The sequence below is a fragment of the Symphalangus syndactylus genome, chromosome 10 (genome assembly GCF_028878055.3).
Source record: "Symphalangus syndactylus isolate Jambi chromosome 10, NHGRI_mSymSyn1-v2.1_pri, whole genome shotgun sequence".
NCBI classification, from domain to species: domain Eukaryota; kingdom Metazoa; phylum Chordata; class Mammalia; order Primates; family Hylobatidae; genus Symphalangus; species Symphalangus syndactylus.
The window spans coordinates 19406731-19425249 of record NC_072432.2 but is presented as its reverse complement, the minus strand read 5'-3'; the positions used below and the strand labels follow the sequence as shown (position 1 = coordinate 19425249).

At 44.6% G+C, this 18519-nt stretch overlaps 2 protein-coding genes across 7 annotated transcripts in view; both read right to left on the bottom strand.

Annotated features, from left to right (window-relative positions):
* CCDC3 (coiled-coil domain containing 3) overlaps positions 1-18519 on the bottom strand; it is a 202887-nt gene that overhangs the window by 144070 nt on the left and 40298 nt on the right. For 4 of the 6 annotated variants that reach the window (XM_055296624.2, XM_055296625.2, XM_055296627.2 and 1 more), the window contains exon 4: positions 10426-10800. The gene's annotated coding sequence lies outside the window, so the exon portion shown is untranslated. Of the gene's footprint in view, positions 1-10425; positions 10801-14626; positions 14729-18519 lie in introns of those variants that run through there. The other 2 variants (XM_063610187.1, XM_055296628.2) reach the window with 2 other exon arrangements.
* LOC129491581 (large ribosomal subunit protein uL18-like) lies at positions 17741-18486 on the bottom strand. Its single transcript, XM_063611005.1, has one exon. It carries the CDS (start codon positions 18185-18187, stop codon positions 17741-17743), a length of 447 nt encoding a protein of 148 aa, XP_063467075.1. The 5' UTR covers positions 18188-18486.

Here is an 18519-nt window from a genome sequence, read left to right as displayed (position 1 = left end):
GGGAGGCGGAGGTTTCAGTGAACTGAGATCGTGCCACTGCACTCCAGCCTGGGTGACAGAACGAGACTCTGTCTCAAAAAAAAAAAAAAAAGTACTTCCAGAATGGATTACAATTTAAATTATTATTTGGTTATTTACACTGGAATTGATAGTGCTTTGAGTTACAAATAAGCAATAAAGAACTAGGAGTAGTTACTTAGTATCTTTTGCCTAGGAGTTTAAAGCATTTCACAGATACTGGTCACAAATAGTAAGTGAATTAGGATGTTTTTCTGCTGCTTTACAGATGGATAGTATCGGGACAGGGATTAAAGTTGGGAGAGTGCAGAGTAACATTCTGATTTCACTGTAATTTGCATTGTGACCTCAGGCAAGTAATTCTCTTTTCCTGGATCTGATTTCCTCCTTGTGCACAGCATTGTCAGCTGAAAATGGTAGGACCATCGGTCTCCCCCAGTACTTGGAAATGCAGGAGAGGTGGGTTCTAGTTGTTACAATAACTGTGACAGATGTACTGGTGACATGCAGTGGGCAGGATCTAGAATGCTGTTTGTCCTGCATGGAAAGATTTCACAGAAAAAGATCTTGCTGCCTGAGCTGCCAATAGCACCTAGGTGACCGCTGACATTGGTAAATGGTCTCTGGCATCCTCCCAGCTTGATAGTCTATGAATATCTGTCTGATTTCACTGTAATTTGAATTATGGCTTCAGACAAGTGATTCTCTGGCACTAAAAGCCTAGTCACAAAGGCATTAAATTCAACATCCAGATTGTCTGTCCCACGCAAGATAGGCATGAGAGGGACGTCTCAGAAGCTGGGGTGAACACAGTGAATTGGGATGGAGGGTACCATTTGCAAGTTTTTCACGATACCCAGATTGTGCTTGGGAAAGACCCCACTGTGTCAACCCAGATTTGCAATTAAATTCCACGCAGAATTTAATATTTGTGACACCGTCCCCTATGTTAACACGTTTGCCAGCCCAAGATAGGCTGTGACAAAAGGAAGTGAGCCCTATCTATCAGCGGAGGTTGAACAACCAGCAACGTGAGTCATCCGCAAAAGTAAACAGCTGGGGCTGGGTGCAGCGGCTCGTGTCTGTAATGCCAGTACTTTGGGAGGCCAAGGCAGGTGGATTACCTGAGGTCAATCTGACCAACATGGTAAAACCCCATCTCTACCAAAAACACAAAATTAGCTGGGCGTGGTGGTGCATGCCTGTAATCCCAGCTACTCAGGAAGCTGAGGCAGGAGAATCGCTTGAACCCGGGAGGTGGAGGTTGCAGTGAGCTGAAATCATGCCACTGTACTCTAGCCTGGGCAACAAGAGCAAAACTCTTGTCTCACACACACACACACACACACACACACACAAAGTAAACAGCTGGAGCCAACCAATGAGGACACGTAAGATAAATTCCAGGTTACTAAACTCCTGGCCACCTGTATCCCCAAACTTTCAGGTAGCCTTTGAGTGTGACCTTGTATTATGTACAATACTGCAGTCCTATCTAGGAAATTATTTCCTGTATGCACTAAGTGGATGAAAATTACTTATTGTGTATCTCACCTATAGATTTACTCCTTTAAGACCTTGATAATCTTTCTTGTTTTTTTGAAACTTCATTTGACTTTTAATGCTCTCAAGGGCTCAGCCTCAAATGATTATACCTCATGCTGAGGAACCAAAAAAATTAAGTCCCAAGCCCTGAGTAACTATTTTTCCAATAAGTATGTCTAGCAACCTTTTTAGTAAGTGCGCTAAGAAAAAAAAAATTCTCCTCTAAAGTTCTCAAAAATAACACCCAAAGCATAGATTCAACTTAGCCAGCCAGAAGTAACTATTCATCTGGGCCCTTTGAGGTAAGCTGAAACAGATTTAGTATTTCTCTTGGTTTCTAAAAGCCTTTGTCTTCAATTAAAAATAAAAACTAAAGCTAGATGAGTAGTATTTTGACATCCGACCAATTCTTATTTCTGGTATAACTATACAGACTGAAACACCACTCACGGCAAATCTTGCACATTTTTATGTGAATGTTTATTCATACTCGTCTTGGCTCCACACCGTGGTATCTTATTCCACACTAAGTATCTGTATGTGTTGATTTCCCCCTCGCTGTGTGTAAGTTCACTCCAAGTGTCTGGCAGAGAATTTTTTTTTTTTTTTTTTTTTTTTTTTTGAGCCAGAGTTTCACTCTGTCGCCCAGGTTGGAGTGCAATGGTGCAATCTCGGCTCACTGCAACCTCCACCTCCCGGTTCAAGTGATTCTCCTGCCTCAGTCTCCCGAGTAGCTGGGACTACAGGGGCATGCCACCATGTGCAGCTAATTTTTGTATTTTTTAAAAAAAAACGGGGTTTCACCATGTTTGCCAGGCTGGTCTCGAACCCCTGACCTCAAGTGATCCACCTGCCTCAGCCTCCCAAAGTGCTAGGATTACAAGTGTGAGCCACTGTGCCCAGCCCTGGCAGAGAATCTTGATGGAGTCTCCCAGAAGAGTCCAGGGACACCCACTCACCACCATCTCCCTAAGAGTGCTGAATGGGCTCCCCAGACTCAGGAGATCCCAGTTGCTTTGGCCTCTGTCTAAAAGAAGACTCCCCAGAAACAATGAGATGTCATGGATGAAACACAGAGTTTGAAGACCGATAGCCTGGATCCAAATATTAACGATGCCGTTTCCTGCTGTGTGATCCCGTGCAAATCACTGAAATCCTCCGAGCTCCAATTTCTTCACCTATCACAGCAGGAGCAGTGAGGAGAGAAAGGAGAGGAAAACACTTTGAAAACTGCAAATCTGCAAATCATTGCTAATTGTTGAGATGGTTGGTGGGTGGACTAGGGCTTGGGAACTAGGACCAAAATTTCACCTTCTACTTTCTGAGGCTTTCTGGGATTTGAGGCAAGAATGAGTCAGGGAATGAGGGGCAGGAGACTCCCACAGGACGGTTTCCCTAAGGTGGTCCCATGGCCCAGTCGATGAGGTTGGTTATCAGGTATGAAAGCAATGTGGGACTAGCTCAAAGCCTGGTTGAAGCCAAATGTTATCATCTCCGAATACCTGTTTTTAAATTCTTCTTATGTGCTGTTGGATGCAGAGACCTTCAACTTTCTGCTTGGTTACCTTCTAAAATAATGGTCAAAAACTCCATGGCTTCTCAGTCAGGCGCGGTGGCTCACACCTGTAATCGCAGCACTTTGGGAGGCCGAGGAGGGCAGATCACGAGGTCAGGAGATTGAGACCATAGTGGCTAACACGGTGAAACCCTGTCTCTACTAAAAATACAAAAAATTAGCCGGGTGTGGTGGCGGGTGCCTGTAGTCCCAGCTACTCGGGAGGCTGAGGCAAGAGAATAGCATGAACCTGGGAGGTGGAGCTTGCAGTGAGCCAAGATGGCGCCACTGCACTCCAGCCTGGGCGACAGAGGGAGACTCTGTCTCAAAAAAAAAAGAAAAAGAAAAAGAAAACTCCATAGCTTCTCATACCTATTTAAGTTAACATCTCAAATGTTCCTTCATAAGTTTACATAGACAGAAAGGATGTAACTTCTGGTATTTGCAAATATTGAACATTTAAAAGGAAAACTTTTAAAAAATAATTTCAACTTTTATTTTAGGCTTAGAGAGTACACGTCAGGTTTGTTATATGGGTATATTTGTGTGATGATGAGGTTTGGGACACAAGTGATCCTGTCATCCAGGTAGTAAGCATAGTACTCAATAGTTTTTCAACCCTAATCCCTCTCCCTCTCCCTGACCCAGGAGCCCCTAGTGTCTATTATTACCATCCTTATGTCCATGAGACATAAAGATGAAACCAAAGACAAAGACAAAGATAAGCTGGGCATGGTGGTGCACGCCTGTAATCCCAGCTACTTTGGGAGGCTGAGGTAGGTGGGTCATTTGAGGTCAGGAGTTTGAGACCAGCCTGGCCAACATAGTGAAACCCTGCTTCTACTAAAAAAACAAAACTTAGCCAGGCATGGTGATGTGCACCTGTAGTCCCAGCTACTCGGGAGGCTGAGACAGGAGAATTGCCTGAACCCAGGAGGTAGAGGTTGCAGTGAGCTGAGATCGTGCCACTGCATTCCAGCCAGGGGGGACAGAGTGAGACTTTGTCTCAAAAATTAAAATAAAATAAAAATTAAAAAGACACAACAATAAAGACATAAAGATCTCCACCCATGTTGCTGCAAAGGACATGATTTCATTCTTTTTCCTGGCTGCATAGTATTCCTTGGTGCATATGTACCACATTTTCTTTATCCAGTACAGCATTGATGGGTACTTAGGTTGATTCCATGTCTTTGCTATTGTGAATATTGCTTGTGATGAACATATGATTGCAGGTATCTTTTTGGTGGAATGATTTCTTTTCTTTTGGATATACACCCAGTAATGGGATTGCTGGGTTGAATGGTAGTTCTATTTTAAGTTATTTGAGAACTCTCCAAACTGCTTTCCACCACAGCTGAACTAATTTACATCCTCATCAATAGTAAATAAGCATTCCCTTTTCTCTGAAGCCTCACTAGCATCTGTTGTTTTTTGACTTTTTAGTAATAGCCATTCTGATTGGTGTGAGATGGTATCTCATCGTAGTTTTGATTTGCATTTCTCTGATGATTAGTGATGTTGACCATTTTTTCATATGTTTGTTGGCCATTTGCACAGCTTCTTTTGAGAAGTGTCTGCCCATGTCTTTTGCCCGATTTTAATAAGGTTATTGTTTCTTGCTTGTTGAATTGTTTAAGTTCCTTATAGATTCTGGATATTAGGCCTTTGTCAGATGCATAGTTTGTGAATATCCTACCGTTCCGTAGGTTGTCTGTTTACTATGTTAATAGTTTATTTGGCTGTGCAGAAGCCCTTTAATTGGATCCCACTTGTCAATTTTTGGTTTTGTTGCAATTGCTTTTGAGGACTTTGTCATAAATTCTTTCCTAAGACCAATGTCCAGTATGGTGTTTCCTAGGTTTTCTTCCAGGATTTTTCATTTAAGGTCTTACATTTAAATCCTTAATCCATCTTGAGTTAATTTTTCTACATGAAAGGTAAAGATCCAGTTTCATTCTTCTGCATGTGGACAGCCAGCTATCCTGGCACCATTTATTGAATAGGGAGTCCTTTCCCCACTGCTTATTTTTGCTGACTTTGTTGAAGATCAGACGGCTGCAGGTGTGTTGCCTTATTTCTGGGTTCTCTATTCTGTTCCATTGGTCTATGTGTTTGTTTCTGTACCAGTACCATGCAGCTTTATATTATAGTTTGAAGTCTAATAATGTGATGTCTCTTTTTCGGTTCCATATAAATTTTAGAATAGTTTTTTTTTCCTAATTCTTTGAAAAAAATGACATTGGCAGTTTAATAGAAATAGTGTTGAATCTGTAGATTGCTTTGGGCAGTATGGCCATTTAACACATTGATTCTTACAATTGATGGGCATGGGAAGTTTTTCCATTTGTTTGTGTCGTCTATGATTTAGAAGGAAAGCTCTTACATGACTTCTAAAAATGTTTCCCATGGAATCTAAATGCCATAGCAATTTCATATCAAACATAATTCAATTTAAACATACACAAACAAGCTCATCTTTAACAGGCAAAAAATTACTCCATTTACTGCTTAAACTTGTATTTCCATTCCACTTTCCCTACTTTATATTATATTAATGTGATATATTCAATACCAGAAATTCTTTTATTGACCACTCATAATTATCTATGACAAAAGCATGCATATCAATTGAAATTAATTTTTAAAATTTTCTGTGACCGTATGGCTCCAGGTATCAAAGAAATCTCTCTGGACTGAATTACCATTATAGGTACTGTTAATATGCAATTTATCAAAATAACAAATATATTTTTAAGAAATTATTGGCTGGGCGTGGTGGCTCGTGACTGTAATCGCAGCACTTTGCGAGGTTGAGGCAGGCAGATCACAAGGGCACCATCCTGGCTAACAGAGTGAAACTCCGTCTCTACTAAAAATACAAAAAAATAGCTGGGTGTGGTGACATGCACCTGTAGTCCCAGCTACTCAGGAGGCTGAGGCAGGGGTTGCGGTCAGCCAAGATCACGCCACCGCACTCCAGCCTGGGCGACAGATCAAGACTCCGCCTCAAAAAACAAACAAACAAAAAATATATATGTATATATAAAACATAAAAATTAGAATTTTGTTGGGAAAACTATTCTTCATTCCACTTCTTGCTAAAATAGGCAGGGTCCTCATCAACATTTTTGTCATTTTACAATTATTGTTGCTACTGCTATTGTAAGCACTATAAAACTTTTTTCATGCAAAGAAGTACATAAGTGGCCAGGAGCGGTGGCTCACGCCTGTAATCCCAGCACTTTGGGAGGCCGAGGCAGGGGGATCATGAAGTCAAGGGTTCAAGACCAAGCTAACATGGTGAAACCCCGTCTCTATTTAAAATACAAAAAATTAGCTGGGCGTTGTGGCGGGCGCCTATAGTCCCAGCTACTCGGGAGGCTGAGGCAGGAGAATGGAGTGAGCCCCGGAGGCAGAGGTTGCAGTGAGTCGAGATCACGCCACTACACTCCAGCCTGGGCAACAGAGTGAGACTCCATCTCAAAAAAAAAAAAAAAAAAAAAAAAAAGAGTTCAGGACCAGCCAGGCCAATAAGACAAAACCCCATCTCTACTAAAAATACAAAAATTAGCTGGATATGGTGGCATGCACCGGCAATCCCAGCTACTCAGGAAGCTGAGGCAGGAGAATCACTTGAACCCCAGGAGGCGGAGGTTGCAGTAAGCTGAGATCGTGCCACTGGACTCTAGCCTGGGTGACAGAGTGAGACTCCGTCTCCAAAACAAAACAAAACAAAACAAAAAAAGAAGTACATAAGCTGGGCGTGGTTGCTCATTCCTGTAATCTCAGCACCTTGGGAGGCCAAGGCAGGAGGAATGCTTGAGCCCAGGAGTTAGAGACCAGCTTAGGCAACATAGTGAGACCTCATCTCTACAATAAATAAAAACATTAGCTGGGCATGATGACTCACACCTATGGTCCCAGTTGCTAGGGAGGCTGAGTTGGGAGGATCCCTTGAGCCCAGGAGTTTGAGGCTGCAGTGTCACTGCATTTCAGCCTAGGCAACAGAGCAAGACCTTGTCTCAAAAAAAGAAAAAAAAAAAAAAAAAAGACCAGGTGCGTTGGCTCAAGCCTGTAATCCCAGCACTTTGGGAGGCCAAGGTGGATCACCTGATGTCAGGAGTTCGAGACCAGCCTGGCCAACGTGGTGAAACCCCATCTCTACTAAAAATACAAAAAAATTAGCCAGGTGTGGTGGAGCATGTCTGTAATCCCAGCTACTCAGGAGGTTGAGGCAGAAGAATTGCTTGAACCTGGGAGGTGGAGGTTGCAGTGAGCCAAGACCAGACCATTGCACTCCTGCCTGGGCAACAAGAGCGAAACTCCATCTCAAAAAAAAAAAAAAGAAGAAGAAGAAGAAGAAGTAGACAAGAATGGAAGCAATTGTATCATAGCAATATCAATTATTACTCAAGCTCCTTCAGATACAGTGATCTATCATCGAAAATATTTAATGATCTAATTCTCTGATAACTCAATTAGGTCTTCTCTCAAATTTCATGAAAGCAAAGAATTAGAAATCATCCGATCTGCAAAAAGATTTATTACTTAGTCAATAGAATCATTCACTTTCTAAAAAAAAAAAAAAAAAAAAGAAGCCAATCCAGCAATTTGTCTGGTAACCCAGATATCTGTTCACCCTGGGGCAATGCACCCTAGTAAGATGAGAGAGAGTGAGGGATGTCTTGCATTTATGAAGCAGCTGTTACGAAAGAGGAGACAGAATGGAGAGGCTCCATTCAGCGGCTATGGCTCATCGCCATTCAGTTCTCACCAGAACAATTATGGGAAAGAATGCATGGAAATTGTGGACCTAGAATTTAAAAAGAACAAAAACCATGTACCTGTGTAGCCTTAGAAAGTCCTCTTACGACCCTGAAGATGGGGGTACCCAAATTTGAAGCCCATGGGTTTGGAAAGTCCCCATTAAACTGGTAGGTGAGTCTCCATGGAGCTGGGGACTGGCAGCTGGAGCTTCCTTGACATCTCTGGGTGGCTCTCTCCAGCCTGGGCTTTGTGGATCACAGTGCTCTTTGAAATGTTAGAGATCCCCAGGAAAAAGGGATTCTCAGGACAAAAAGTCTGGGGAAAGCTTTCTATTCTTTCTGCCTCTTACAGATTCACAATAAAATCTGCATAGCGAAGACTAAAGAAACCTGCTTAATTTTGCGTAATGCAAAATTTCCCAAACTAACCTGGCTCTCCCCTCCCACCTCCTTCTTTCACACAGAATGCCTGGGTACATATAAAGAGACTTCAGTAATCTGCCCCAGAGCCCGGTGTGGTCCTGAGAACTGCAAGCTGGATCTCCATCCGTGCCCTCCCTATGAGACCTGGGCGATTCCTGTTAGCCATGGGCCTCTCTAAAGCTCTCCAGAGGGACTAAGACCTGAAATCAGTTTGTTTACTTGTGTGAACCAAAAAGCATCTGAGACAGGTCTCAATCAACTTAGAAGTTTATTTTGCCAAGGTTAGGGACATGCCCGGAAGAAATAAACACGGAGTCCCAGAAACAGTCTGTGGTCTGTGCCTTTCTCCAAAGACGATTTTGAGGGTTTAAAGGGGAAAAGCAGGCTGCAGGGAAAAGAAGGATATGGTCACATGACTGAATCCACATGTCGCAAGAGAAAAGGAGCAAGTAGGGGAATAGTCAGTTACGTACTCACCTCACGCGCACTGTAAGGTGAATTTAGACTAACTATCTGCAGGGATGTTTAATATTTTATCCGTAGCTGGAACAAAAGAAAAGGTAGCTTCTTGCATGACTCCGCTTCCAGCTTAATTTGTTTTCTTTTGGCAGAGTGAATTGAGGTCCCAATTTTTTTTTTTTTTTAGACGGAGTCTCACTCTGTTGCCAGACTGGAGTGCAGTGGCGTGATCTCAGCTCACTGCAGCCTCTGCCTCCCGGGTTCAAGCAATTCTCCTGCCTCAGCCTCCCTAGTAGCAGGGACTACAGGTGCACACCACCACGCCTGGCTAATTTTTTTGTATTTTTAGTAGAGATGGGGTTTCACCATGTTGGCCAGGATAGTCTTGATCTCCTGACCTCATGATCTGCCCACCTTGGCCTCCCAAAGTGCTGGGATTACAGGTGTGAGCCACTGCACCTGGCCAGGGTCCCAAGTTTTTATTTTCCTTTTACACTTGCACTTTATGGATTCTGTTGCCTATTCAGAAAATGCTGCTTTCCTATTGATGCCATTCACTTTTAGATGGAGACTCTCATATAATTGGGAGGTTTCTATGATATTGACTTTGGGCAACACCCACTACAGACAGGAACTTGAAGGTGTTTCCTAAGTGTTACCTCCACAAGCAGATGAGTCAACTTGGCACGTCACTAGCTGTCCCTTGGGTCCCCTGGTCATCAATAGTATGGTGCCAGCTGAGAAGGGATTAAAATTAGATGCAGAGTAAAGCAAAAAATCCAAATATTTAAGAGTAAGGAGTGTGGGTAAGAGAGAGGGAGATTGTGTCTGAAAACATATGCCTGTCTTTCATTATACCTAGAGCCACGTGGTCTTCTTTTTAATCATCTGGCTTAAATTTTCCATTTATCATTGCACAACACCAAGAGTTGGCTACATAGTCATGATGAAGATGAGCATACAAATTTCGAGTGTCACAATTGGAGAGGGAGAGGCCTCCTAAGTTGTTCATTGCATGGGAATGAGGATCAGATCACCTGACTCGATACAGGCTTTGGGACATCTTAGGCATCTAATCTCTCTAATCCACTGAAGAGACAATAACGAGCTCCAGCTATCCCTTCCCTTTTCATCAAGAAGACTGCACATTAGAGATTAGTCAATATTCTATGCACAAGTCATAAATATTTGGTGAGCAAGGAGATCAGTTAGATTCTCCATCCTTGATTGCAGCTCAAATTTCAAACAAATCAATCAGTACCTGCTGGGGGAAAAAGCCTGTAGAGCACTTTTTTTTTTCTTGAAATACAAGAATCATGAAGGGAATAAATATTAACTTTATTCCCTTATTCAGAACAAGTGAATTGGATGGCGCCAATGGCAAGCAACATGGATTCCTGGCTCTGCTTCAGCCAAAATGCATTTTGCTCTTTGGAACCCTCAGTCCCAACCTGTGAAGCTGGAAAAGTACTAACGAATTTGTATGAGGCTCCACAAACCAAGGAGGGCAAAGCAGAGAATAGCTGGAAGAAATGAGATCAAGAGTGAAAACTAGCTTTTTATTTCAAAACAACTAGAGATTTCTTGGAGAATTATATTTTTTAAATGCCCTTTTATGGGAAAACAAAGGCAGCAGAAATCAAATGGCTTACTTACGTTTAAAGGGGAGTTTGGCAGTGGAAATGTGATGGAAATAGACTCTTTGCTCTCCAGGTCACAGAGAAAGCTGCCCAGAAGAGCCCTGGGACAGACAACACCAGAGGCACCACAGACCACCCTTTCTGGAGGGCGGGCGCGTTAAGTTCTTATTAAAAATTTATCCAGGTGTGGAGAACAGCTGTAGCTGATTTCTTCAGCGTGCCTCTGCCAATTTCCCAAGAAAAAAAAAACAATATTTTTCTCTCCACTGCTCTTCCAAGAAGTAGCTGAGGATGGGAAGAAACACGGAATCAAAGTGTTGCTCAACAGTGCTTTCTGATCCAAACCCACAATGTGACATACATCTGTCATTTTGATCCGCTGGGGGGGCATCTGCAAACCCAAAAAGTGAAAAAATGAAATTAGCCCAGATGTTAACTTGGGTGTGAGGCTGAGGGTGTGAGCCCAGGTATTAACCTGGGTGTGAGGGCTGGGGAAAGGGAACACAGCGTTCGTTGCTGTGGCCACGGGTATGGAATTGGGGGCAGGGCTGGTCCATTTGCAGCCTGTGTGTGTGTCTGTGCTGATGGAAGCCTCATTTACACACAGCACAAGGAAGGCAGGCTTTCTCCTTGGTAATTGGTGAATCTGTCAGACTGCAGGGAATTAAACAGCAGGAGGCAGGTGTCGACCTTTAAATGCCTAAATAAGCCATATCAATCCAAGGGCTGAGGCCATGGGCCAAGGCTGGGCCTAGGGTTAGAGAAAACTGGTAATAGTCATCATTGGATTATTTATTCTTTTTTTTTTTTTTTTTGAGACAGTGTCTTGCCATATAGCCCAGGCTGGAATGCAGTGGCATGATCTCAGCTCACTGCAACCTCCGCCTCCTAGGTTCAAGCAATCCTCCTGCCTCAGCCTCCTGAGTAGCTGGGATTACAGGAACGCGCCAGCATGCCCAGCTAATTTTTGTATTTTTAGTAGAGACGGGGTTTCACCATGTTGGCCAGGCTGGTCTTGAACTGCTGACTTTGTGATCCACCTGCCTCGGCCTCCCAAAGTGCTGAGATTACAGGCGTGAACCACCGCCCCCGGCCTGTATTTATTCTTTATCATTACGTTTTAGTTTATTTGTTTTTTATTTTAATACAGATGAGGTCTCACTGTAACCCAGGCTGGAGTGCAGTGGTGAGATCATAGCTCATTGCAGCCTCAACCTCCTGGGCTCAAGTGATCCTCCCACCCCAGCCTCCTGAGTAGCTGAGACTACAGGTGCACTCCACCACACCCAGCTAAATTTTAAAAATTTTTTTTGTAGAGACCAGGTCTCACTATGTTGCCCAGGCTGGCCTCAAACTTCTGGTCTCAAGCCATCCTTCCACCTTAGCCACTCTAAGTGTTGGGATCACAGGTGTGAGCTCTGTGTCTAAATATCATCAGCAGATTAGACAAAGCTCTAATCCTTTGGGATTCCTCTGAGTTATTATTCAGATTCTGCCCCCAAACGAGCCTCAAGTATCTCCAACCGGCTTAGTCTATTCTATCTTATTTATTTTGGTCACAGCCTGCAAATTAGTGGCGAGGAAGAGGGATTACTTCTCTCCCAGCAAGGCCACTCCAGCGCTGGTTTAGCGTAAGCTAACACCCACCACCCTAGGCCCTGCAGGGGTGGTCAGAAAAGCAATGAGGTATGGCAGGGAGATTTAGGCTTTGGTGGCAGGTGGGTCATTAGTGTGCAAATCCCAGCTTAGATTTTGGGCTTCAACTGTCAGCTTCAATTGTTTCATTTCTAAAGTGTCACGCACCTTAAAGTCACCATGCACATTGAAGATTATCACATCAAGTGCAGGGCACCTAGCAGGTATGATGGCAGCTGTCATTACTATTACTATTGTAATAGAAGAGTATAATTACTCTTCTTTCAAACTCAGAGTAACACTGTCCCCGGGTGGGACATTGGTGTATTAAGGACAGACTTCAGATGTTACCAAGGCTGGCTAATATCTAAAGTCTGGGGCAAGGCTGGGGTAGAAGGAGGGGCAGACTGCTAGAGCGTGGGGCAGGAGGGCTGGCGGTGGTATGCCTGGGACAGGTAAGAATCAGTGTCCCAGACCCAGGAGTGAAGGGAAGGGGCATGGAGGGTTGTGGGAGCATTGTGATAAAGGCAACAGATTGGGGGAACAGTTCTGAACCGGAAAGGGGGCTGACTTCCGGACTGAGCACTTCCGCTTAGACAGGACAATGCAGAAATTGCCTGCAGCTCATGACTATGCTACGGCACTAGGGACGACAGAGGACTCCTCTCCTGGGTTCCTTCTGCAGAAGCTGTGTACGCAGCTGCTCATCTAAGCATGAAGATAGGAGGGCCCCTTTTATGGGACTTCAGGAGAAGCCTAGAAGGTGCAAATTACTAGGGCAGTATAATCTCCAAACTTTGGCCGGGCATGGCGGCACACACCTGTGATCCCAGCGCCTTGAGAGGCTGAGAAGCAGGGATTGCTTAAAGCCAGTAGTCGAGACCAGCCTGGGCAACATAGTGAGACTCGGTCTCTACAAAAAATTTAAAACGTAGCCAGGTATGGTGGCACGTGCCTATAGTCCCAGCTACTCAGAGGCTGAGGCGGGAAGATTGCTGGAGCCCAGGAGTTTGAGGCTACAGTGAGTTATGCTTGCACCACTGTACTCCAGCTTGGGCAACAGAGCAAGACCCCATCTCAAAATTTAAAAACATCTCCAAGCTTTCTTGATTGATTACCTGATTTGATCAGGTACTTTGTTTTATTCTATTCCATTTTATTAATTATTACATACATATGTTCAGTTATAACTTATTCATATGTATGGATGATATATTAAGTGCAGCTTAGATTAGAAAGCAAACACAAGGAGATCTGCTGCACCTACTCCTAATGATACTGTCTTGTGCCCTTAAAATTTTGTTGAGGGTTGATCTCATGTTAACCGTTCTTACAACGAAAAAACCCACAGGCATCCTGGGCATAGTGGCTCATGCCTATAATCCCAGCACTTTGGGAGGCCGAGGCAAGTGGATCACTTGAAGCCAGGAGTTCGAGACCAGCCTGGCCAACATGGTGACACCCTGTCTCTACTAAAAATACAAAAATTAGCTGGCATGGTGGTGCATGCCTGTAATCCCAGCTACTTAGGAGGCTGAGACAGGGGAATCGCTTAAACCCAGGAGGTGCACGTTGCAGTGAGCCGAGATAGGGCTGCTGCACTCTGACCTGGGTGACAGAGAGAGGGAGAGACTCTGTCTCAAAAAAAAAAAGAGGAAACGTGGCAAGGGGCGCACCTCACCTGGTCTCTCTCCTCTCAGCCCAGCTATTGCAAACAATCTGCATTCCCTCCAATCACCTCATCGGGCCACTCCGGGCTGCCTTTGTACATGAGCTGCCTCTGCCTGGAATGGTTTTGCTCCTCCTCTGCAATCCCCTCAGCTACTCATCCTATCCTACTCATCTTCCCAACTCAGCTTAAGCTTTTCAAAGTGGATTGCTTCCTTTTTTGTCCCCCTCTCAGTAGCAATTCCAAAAACTCGCTGTTTGTTTGCATTTCTGTCTCCCTCTGCTTGGCTACGAGCTCCATGATGGCAGGAATTGCATCTCGATGATCTTTGGGTACTCCCTGGCCTAACAGACTCAGTCATAGGTGTCAAAAGAAAAGGAAAGTTCAGGACCTTCCAAACTCATTATGCCGAGGGGAAGTTAAGCCCTGGAACCCGAGTCAGGTAACATGGCTCTTTCCTCTCCCCTCCTCTCCGCTCTTCTCTTTTTTTGAGCCAGAGTTTCGCTCTTGTTGCCCAGGCTGGAGGGCAGTGGTGTGATCTCTGCTCACTGCAACCTCTGCCTCCTGGTTCAAGTGATTCTCTTGCCTCAGCCTCCCAAGTAGCTGGGATTACAAGCAACCCTCACCACACCTGGCTAATTTTTGTATTTTTAGTAGAGACGGGGTTTCACCATGTTGGCCAGGCTGGTCTCAACCTCCTAACCTCAGGTGATCTGCCCCCCTCGGCCTCATAAAGTGCTGGGGTTACAGGCATGAGCCACCACACTCAGCCAAGGAGTTATTATTTCTTATGATTCTGTGGGTGCACTGACCTCAGATCAACAGCTCTGCCCCATGTGGTGTAGATTGTGGTTATGCAGGCAGCTGCAACCAAGTGGCGTTCAGCTGAGGCCCAAATATCATGAAGACTTACTCGATGCCAAGCAGGTGGTGCTGGCCTTTGGCTGAGGCCTCTGGGTTCTCACCATCAAGGCCTCTCTTCCTCCACAGGGTACAGGGACTTTCTCTCTGCAAGGTAACTGGATTTCAAAAGTGGAAGCTGCCTGCGCCCAGAACTGGCACAGCACCATTTCAGCTGCATTCTGTTAGCAAAAGCAAGTCACATTCAAGCCCAGATTCAACGGTGGCGGGAACAGAATCCACTTTTTTTTTTTTTTTTTTTTTTTTGAGACAGGGTCTCACTCTGTCACCCAGGCTGGAGTGCAGAGGTATGATCATAGCTCACTGCAGCTTCAGATTCCTGGGCTCAAAGTGATCTCATCTCAGCCTCCTGAGTAGCTGGGACTACAGGCATGCACCACCACACCCGGTTAATTAAAAAAAAAAAAAATTGTAGAGACAGAGCTATGTTGCCTAGGCTGGTCTCAAATTCCTGGGCTGAAGCAATCCTCCTGCCCCAGCCTCCCAAAGCGCTGAGATTACAGGCAGAATCCACCTCTTGATGTAAGAGACATGTGTGTACAGGGAGGTGAGAAATTGTTGGTGGCTAGCTTTAAAGACATTCTTCCAACCTGAATAGTTCTTATTACAGTACCTTTATCTTCACTGAAGGATTTAATTCACTCCAAAATGCTTGGCAAATTCCTGGTTACCTGATTTACTCATAAACAAATTTGACCACATGCTACAGTCTCTCTTTTTCCTAAGCTACTGTGCTTTCTCCTTGCTAGCTGCCTGCCTGTGAGTCTGCAGATCAAGTCCTTTGCCTGCTAAAACAATTGGAGTGGGGAGTTCTTTACAACCCCTTTTGACAGGGAACCTGTTTGGAGTCTCATATGGAGAAAGAAATCCCTATTGTGCAGAAACATGGATACTTCCTATGAAATATTTTCTACAGAAATATCACATAGGACATTAGGGTTTCATCAGTTAATCTGTGTTATCAGTTGTGGTAGGGAAATTACTGCAAAAAATTTCAGAGGCTTCACACATCACAGTTTAATTCTAAACTTGTGTAACAGCCCAATGTAGATCCAAGTCAATGCAGGGACTCGGCTCCATGCAGTCATTCAGGGACCCAAGGTGGTCGCAATTCCACCATCTTCAGCCCATGACCTCCAAGGTCATTCAGGGCACTGACATCAGCTAGTGGAGGGCAAAGAGCGTGTGGGTTTGCAGATGGGCCTAGAAATGGCATACATCACTTCCTCTTGCATTTTACTGGCCACAACTTGGACATACGGCTAAATCTAACTCTGCTGGAAACCGAGAAATGTAGTCCAGCTGTGTGCCCAGGAAGGAGAGGAAGCAAGTTCGTGACGGACTAGCAGTCTAAGCCCACTCGTCCGGAACCACATACATTATTACACACATACTGACAGTGTTACTTGTGCCTGTTAGCACACAGATCACACTCAAGCCTGGGAGGAGGAGGGCGAGTGCCTCAAGAAAATTGTAGGAGTGTTTAGCAGGAAGCTTGAGTGCATTTCCCCCAACTTTCCCTGGAAACAGACAGTATCTTTCCAGACTTGGACACAGTGCCATCTGCTGCTCAGAATAAAAAGCAGGGAGGTGGACTGGGCTATGGTTGGGCTTGGGGGTCAGAGTAACCAGTTTAGAAGAATCAGAACTTAGTACTCTAGAATTTTCATTGGTTTGGTAACCATAGGAGATTAGGGGAAATTCATGCAGCAGCCACTTCCATTTAACAGACAACAAATAAAAATTGTGAGGAGTAGGGGAGAGGAGTTGTATGGTTGGTTTTGGCTTTCTGTGGAATTAATTAATTAAGGCAGCTGAGTATCATGGAAGGCAAGACTGGAGTCAAAAGACCTGGGTCCTAGGCCCCACTTTGCCATTATCTGGGCTGCAGTTTCCTTAGTTCTAAAATGAGGGGACAGGCCCGGCACAGTAGCTCTTGCCTGTAATCCCAGCACTTTGGAGAGCCAAGGCGGGAGGACTGCTTGAGCCCAGGAGTTTGAGACCAGCCTGGGCAACAATAGCAAGACCCCATCTCTATCAAAAAATTTTTTTAAATAGCCAGGCATGGTGGCATGTACATGTAATCCCAGCTACTCAGGAGGCTGAGGCAGGAGGATTGCTTGAGCCCAGGAGTTGAGGTTGCAGTGAGCTATGGTGGTGCCACTGCACCCCAGCCTGTGTAACAGAGAGAGACCTTGTCTTAAAAAATATAATAAAAATGCCGGCCAGGCGCGGTGGCTCACGCTTGTAATCCCAGCACTTTGGGAGGCCGAGGCAGGCGGATCACAAGATCAGGAGATCGAGACCACGGTGAAACCCCGTCTCTACTAAAAAGTACAAAAAAATTAGCCGGGCGTGGTGGCGGGCGCCTGTAGTCCCAGCTACTCGGAGAGGCAGAGGCAGGAGAATGGCATGAACCCAGGAGGCAGAGCTTGCAGTGAGCCGAGATCGCGCCACTGCACTCCAGCCTGGGTGACAGAGCGAGACTCCGTCTCAAAAAAAAAAAAAATATATATATATATATAATAAAAATGTAAAAATAATGAGGGGACAAGAAGACTTTTCACTATTCCTTCCAGCTGGGAGCTCCAATCCAGTTCCACAGTCATATGTGACCATTTTCAAGATGGCAATTGAAGCCATAGAAACACGTCGGATCCCTCAGGGAGAGTGTGTCTTGTTTTGTTTTCTTAAAAAAAAAAATCTAAATCCATATAATTTCCACATCAGAAACATCTATGACTCGCTTTCTTTTTCTGTCAGTAAGTTTATTGTCTTTATCTGAAAAAATCCTCATAGAAAATTGTTTGGTTTGACCAGGCGCAGTGGCTCACACCTGTAATCCCAGCACTTTGGAAAGCTGAGGCAGACAGATCACAAGGTCAGGAGTTTGAGACCAGCCTGGCCAATATGGTGAAACCCCATCTCTACTAAAAATACAAAAAATTAGCTGGGCATGGTGACTGGTGCCTGTAAATCCCCGCTACTCAGGAGGCTGAGGTAGGAGAATCACTTGAACCCAGGGAGGCAGAGGTTGCAGTGAGCCGAGATCACGCCATTGCACTTCAGCCCAGGTGACAGTGTGAGACTCCGTCTCAAAAAAAATTTAAAAAACTTCTTTCTTGGGCTTCGTTTCATAGACTGGATTCTCTCGTATAGCAGCATGAGCTTTCTTGTATGTCTCCTCCATCATGTCTGGAGTTACATTGTTCTTTATGTATTGAAAGAACTGTTTCTTGTAAGCATCTTCATCTTTCTCCATTAAGTAGCACATGTAATCTGCAACATTCTGGCCCCTGATGTGCTTCTGGTGTACTTCTGCATTAAATTCCTTGTTTTCAGAATCATAACCAGGGAATCGCTCGGTATTGTGAGGGATAGACAAGCCTCCATCCACAGCTCCCTTCAGGGCGCCAAAAACTTTATTGCCAGTGGTAGTTCTGGCAAGGCCTGCATCCAAATAGCAGGTAAAGGCACCTGGCTGACCATCAATGCTTTCCACATCGTATTCATGGCCAGTCACCTCCACTTGGCCTTCATAGATCTTGTCCATGCCAAACCTACTGAGAAGACTGCGGGCCAGCAGCAGGCAAGTACAATACGCTGCAGCGTAGTTTGTCAGGCCAACCTTCACACCCTATTTTGGCAGTTCGTGTGCATATGCTGTGTAGACTATCATATCCCCCTCAATACAGGCGTAAGCAATCTGACAAATGAGATCTCTGTTTGTTACACGAACTATCATCCTGTATTTGGGTGTGCTGTATTTATTTTTATCCTGTATCACCAAGCATTTCTGGGCATAGTAATCCGTTTTACCCTCTCATCGTCTTCTACATTTCACTTGGTATCTCTTAAGAGGCTTTATTTTTAACAACTTTAACA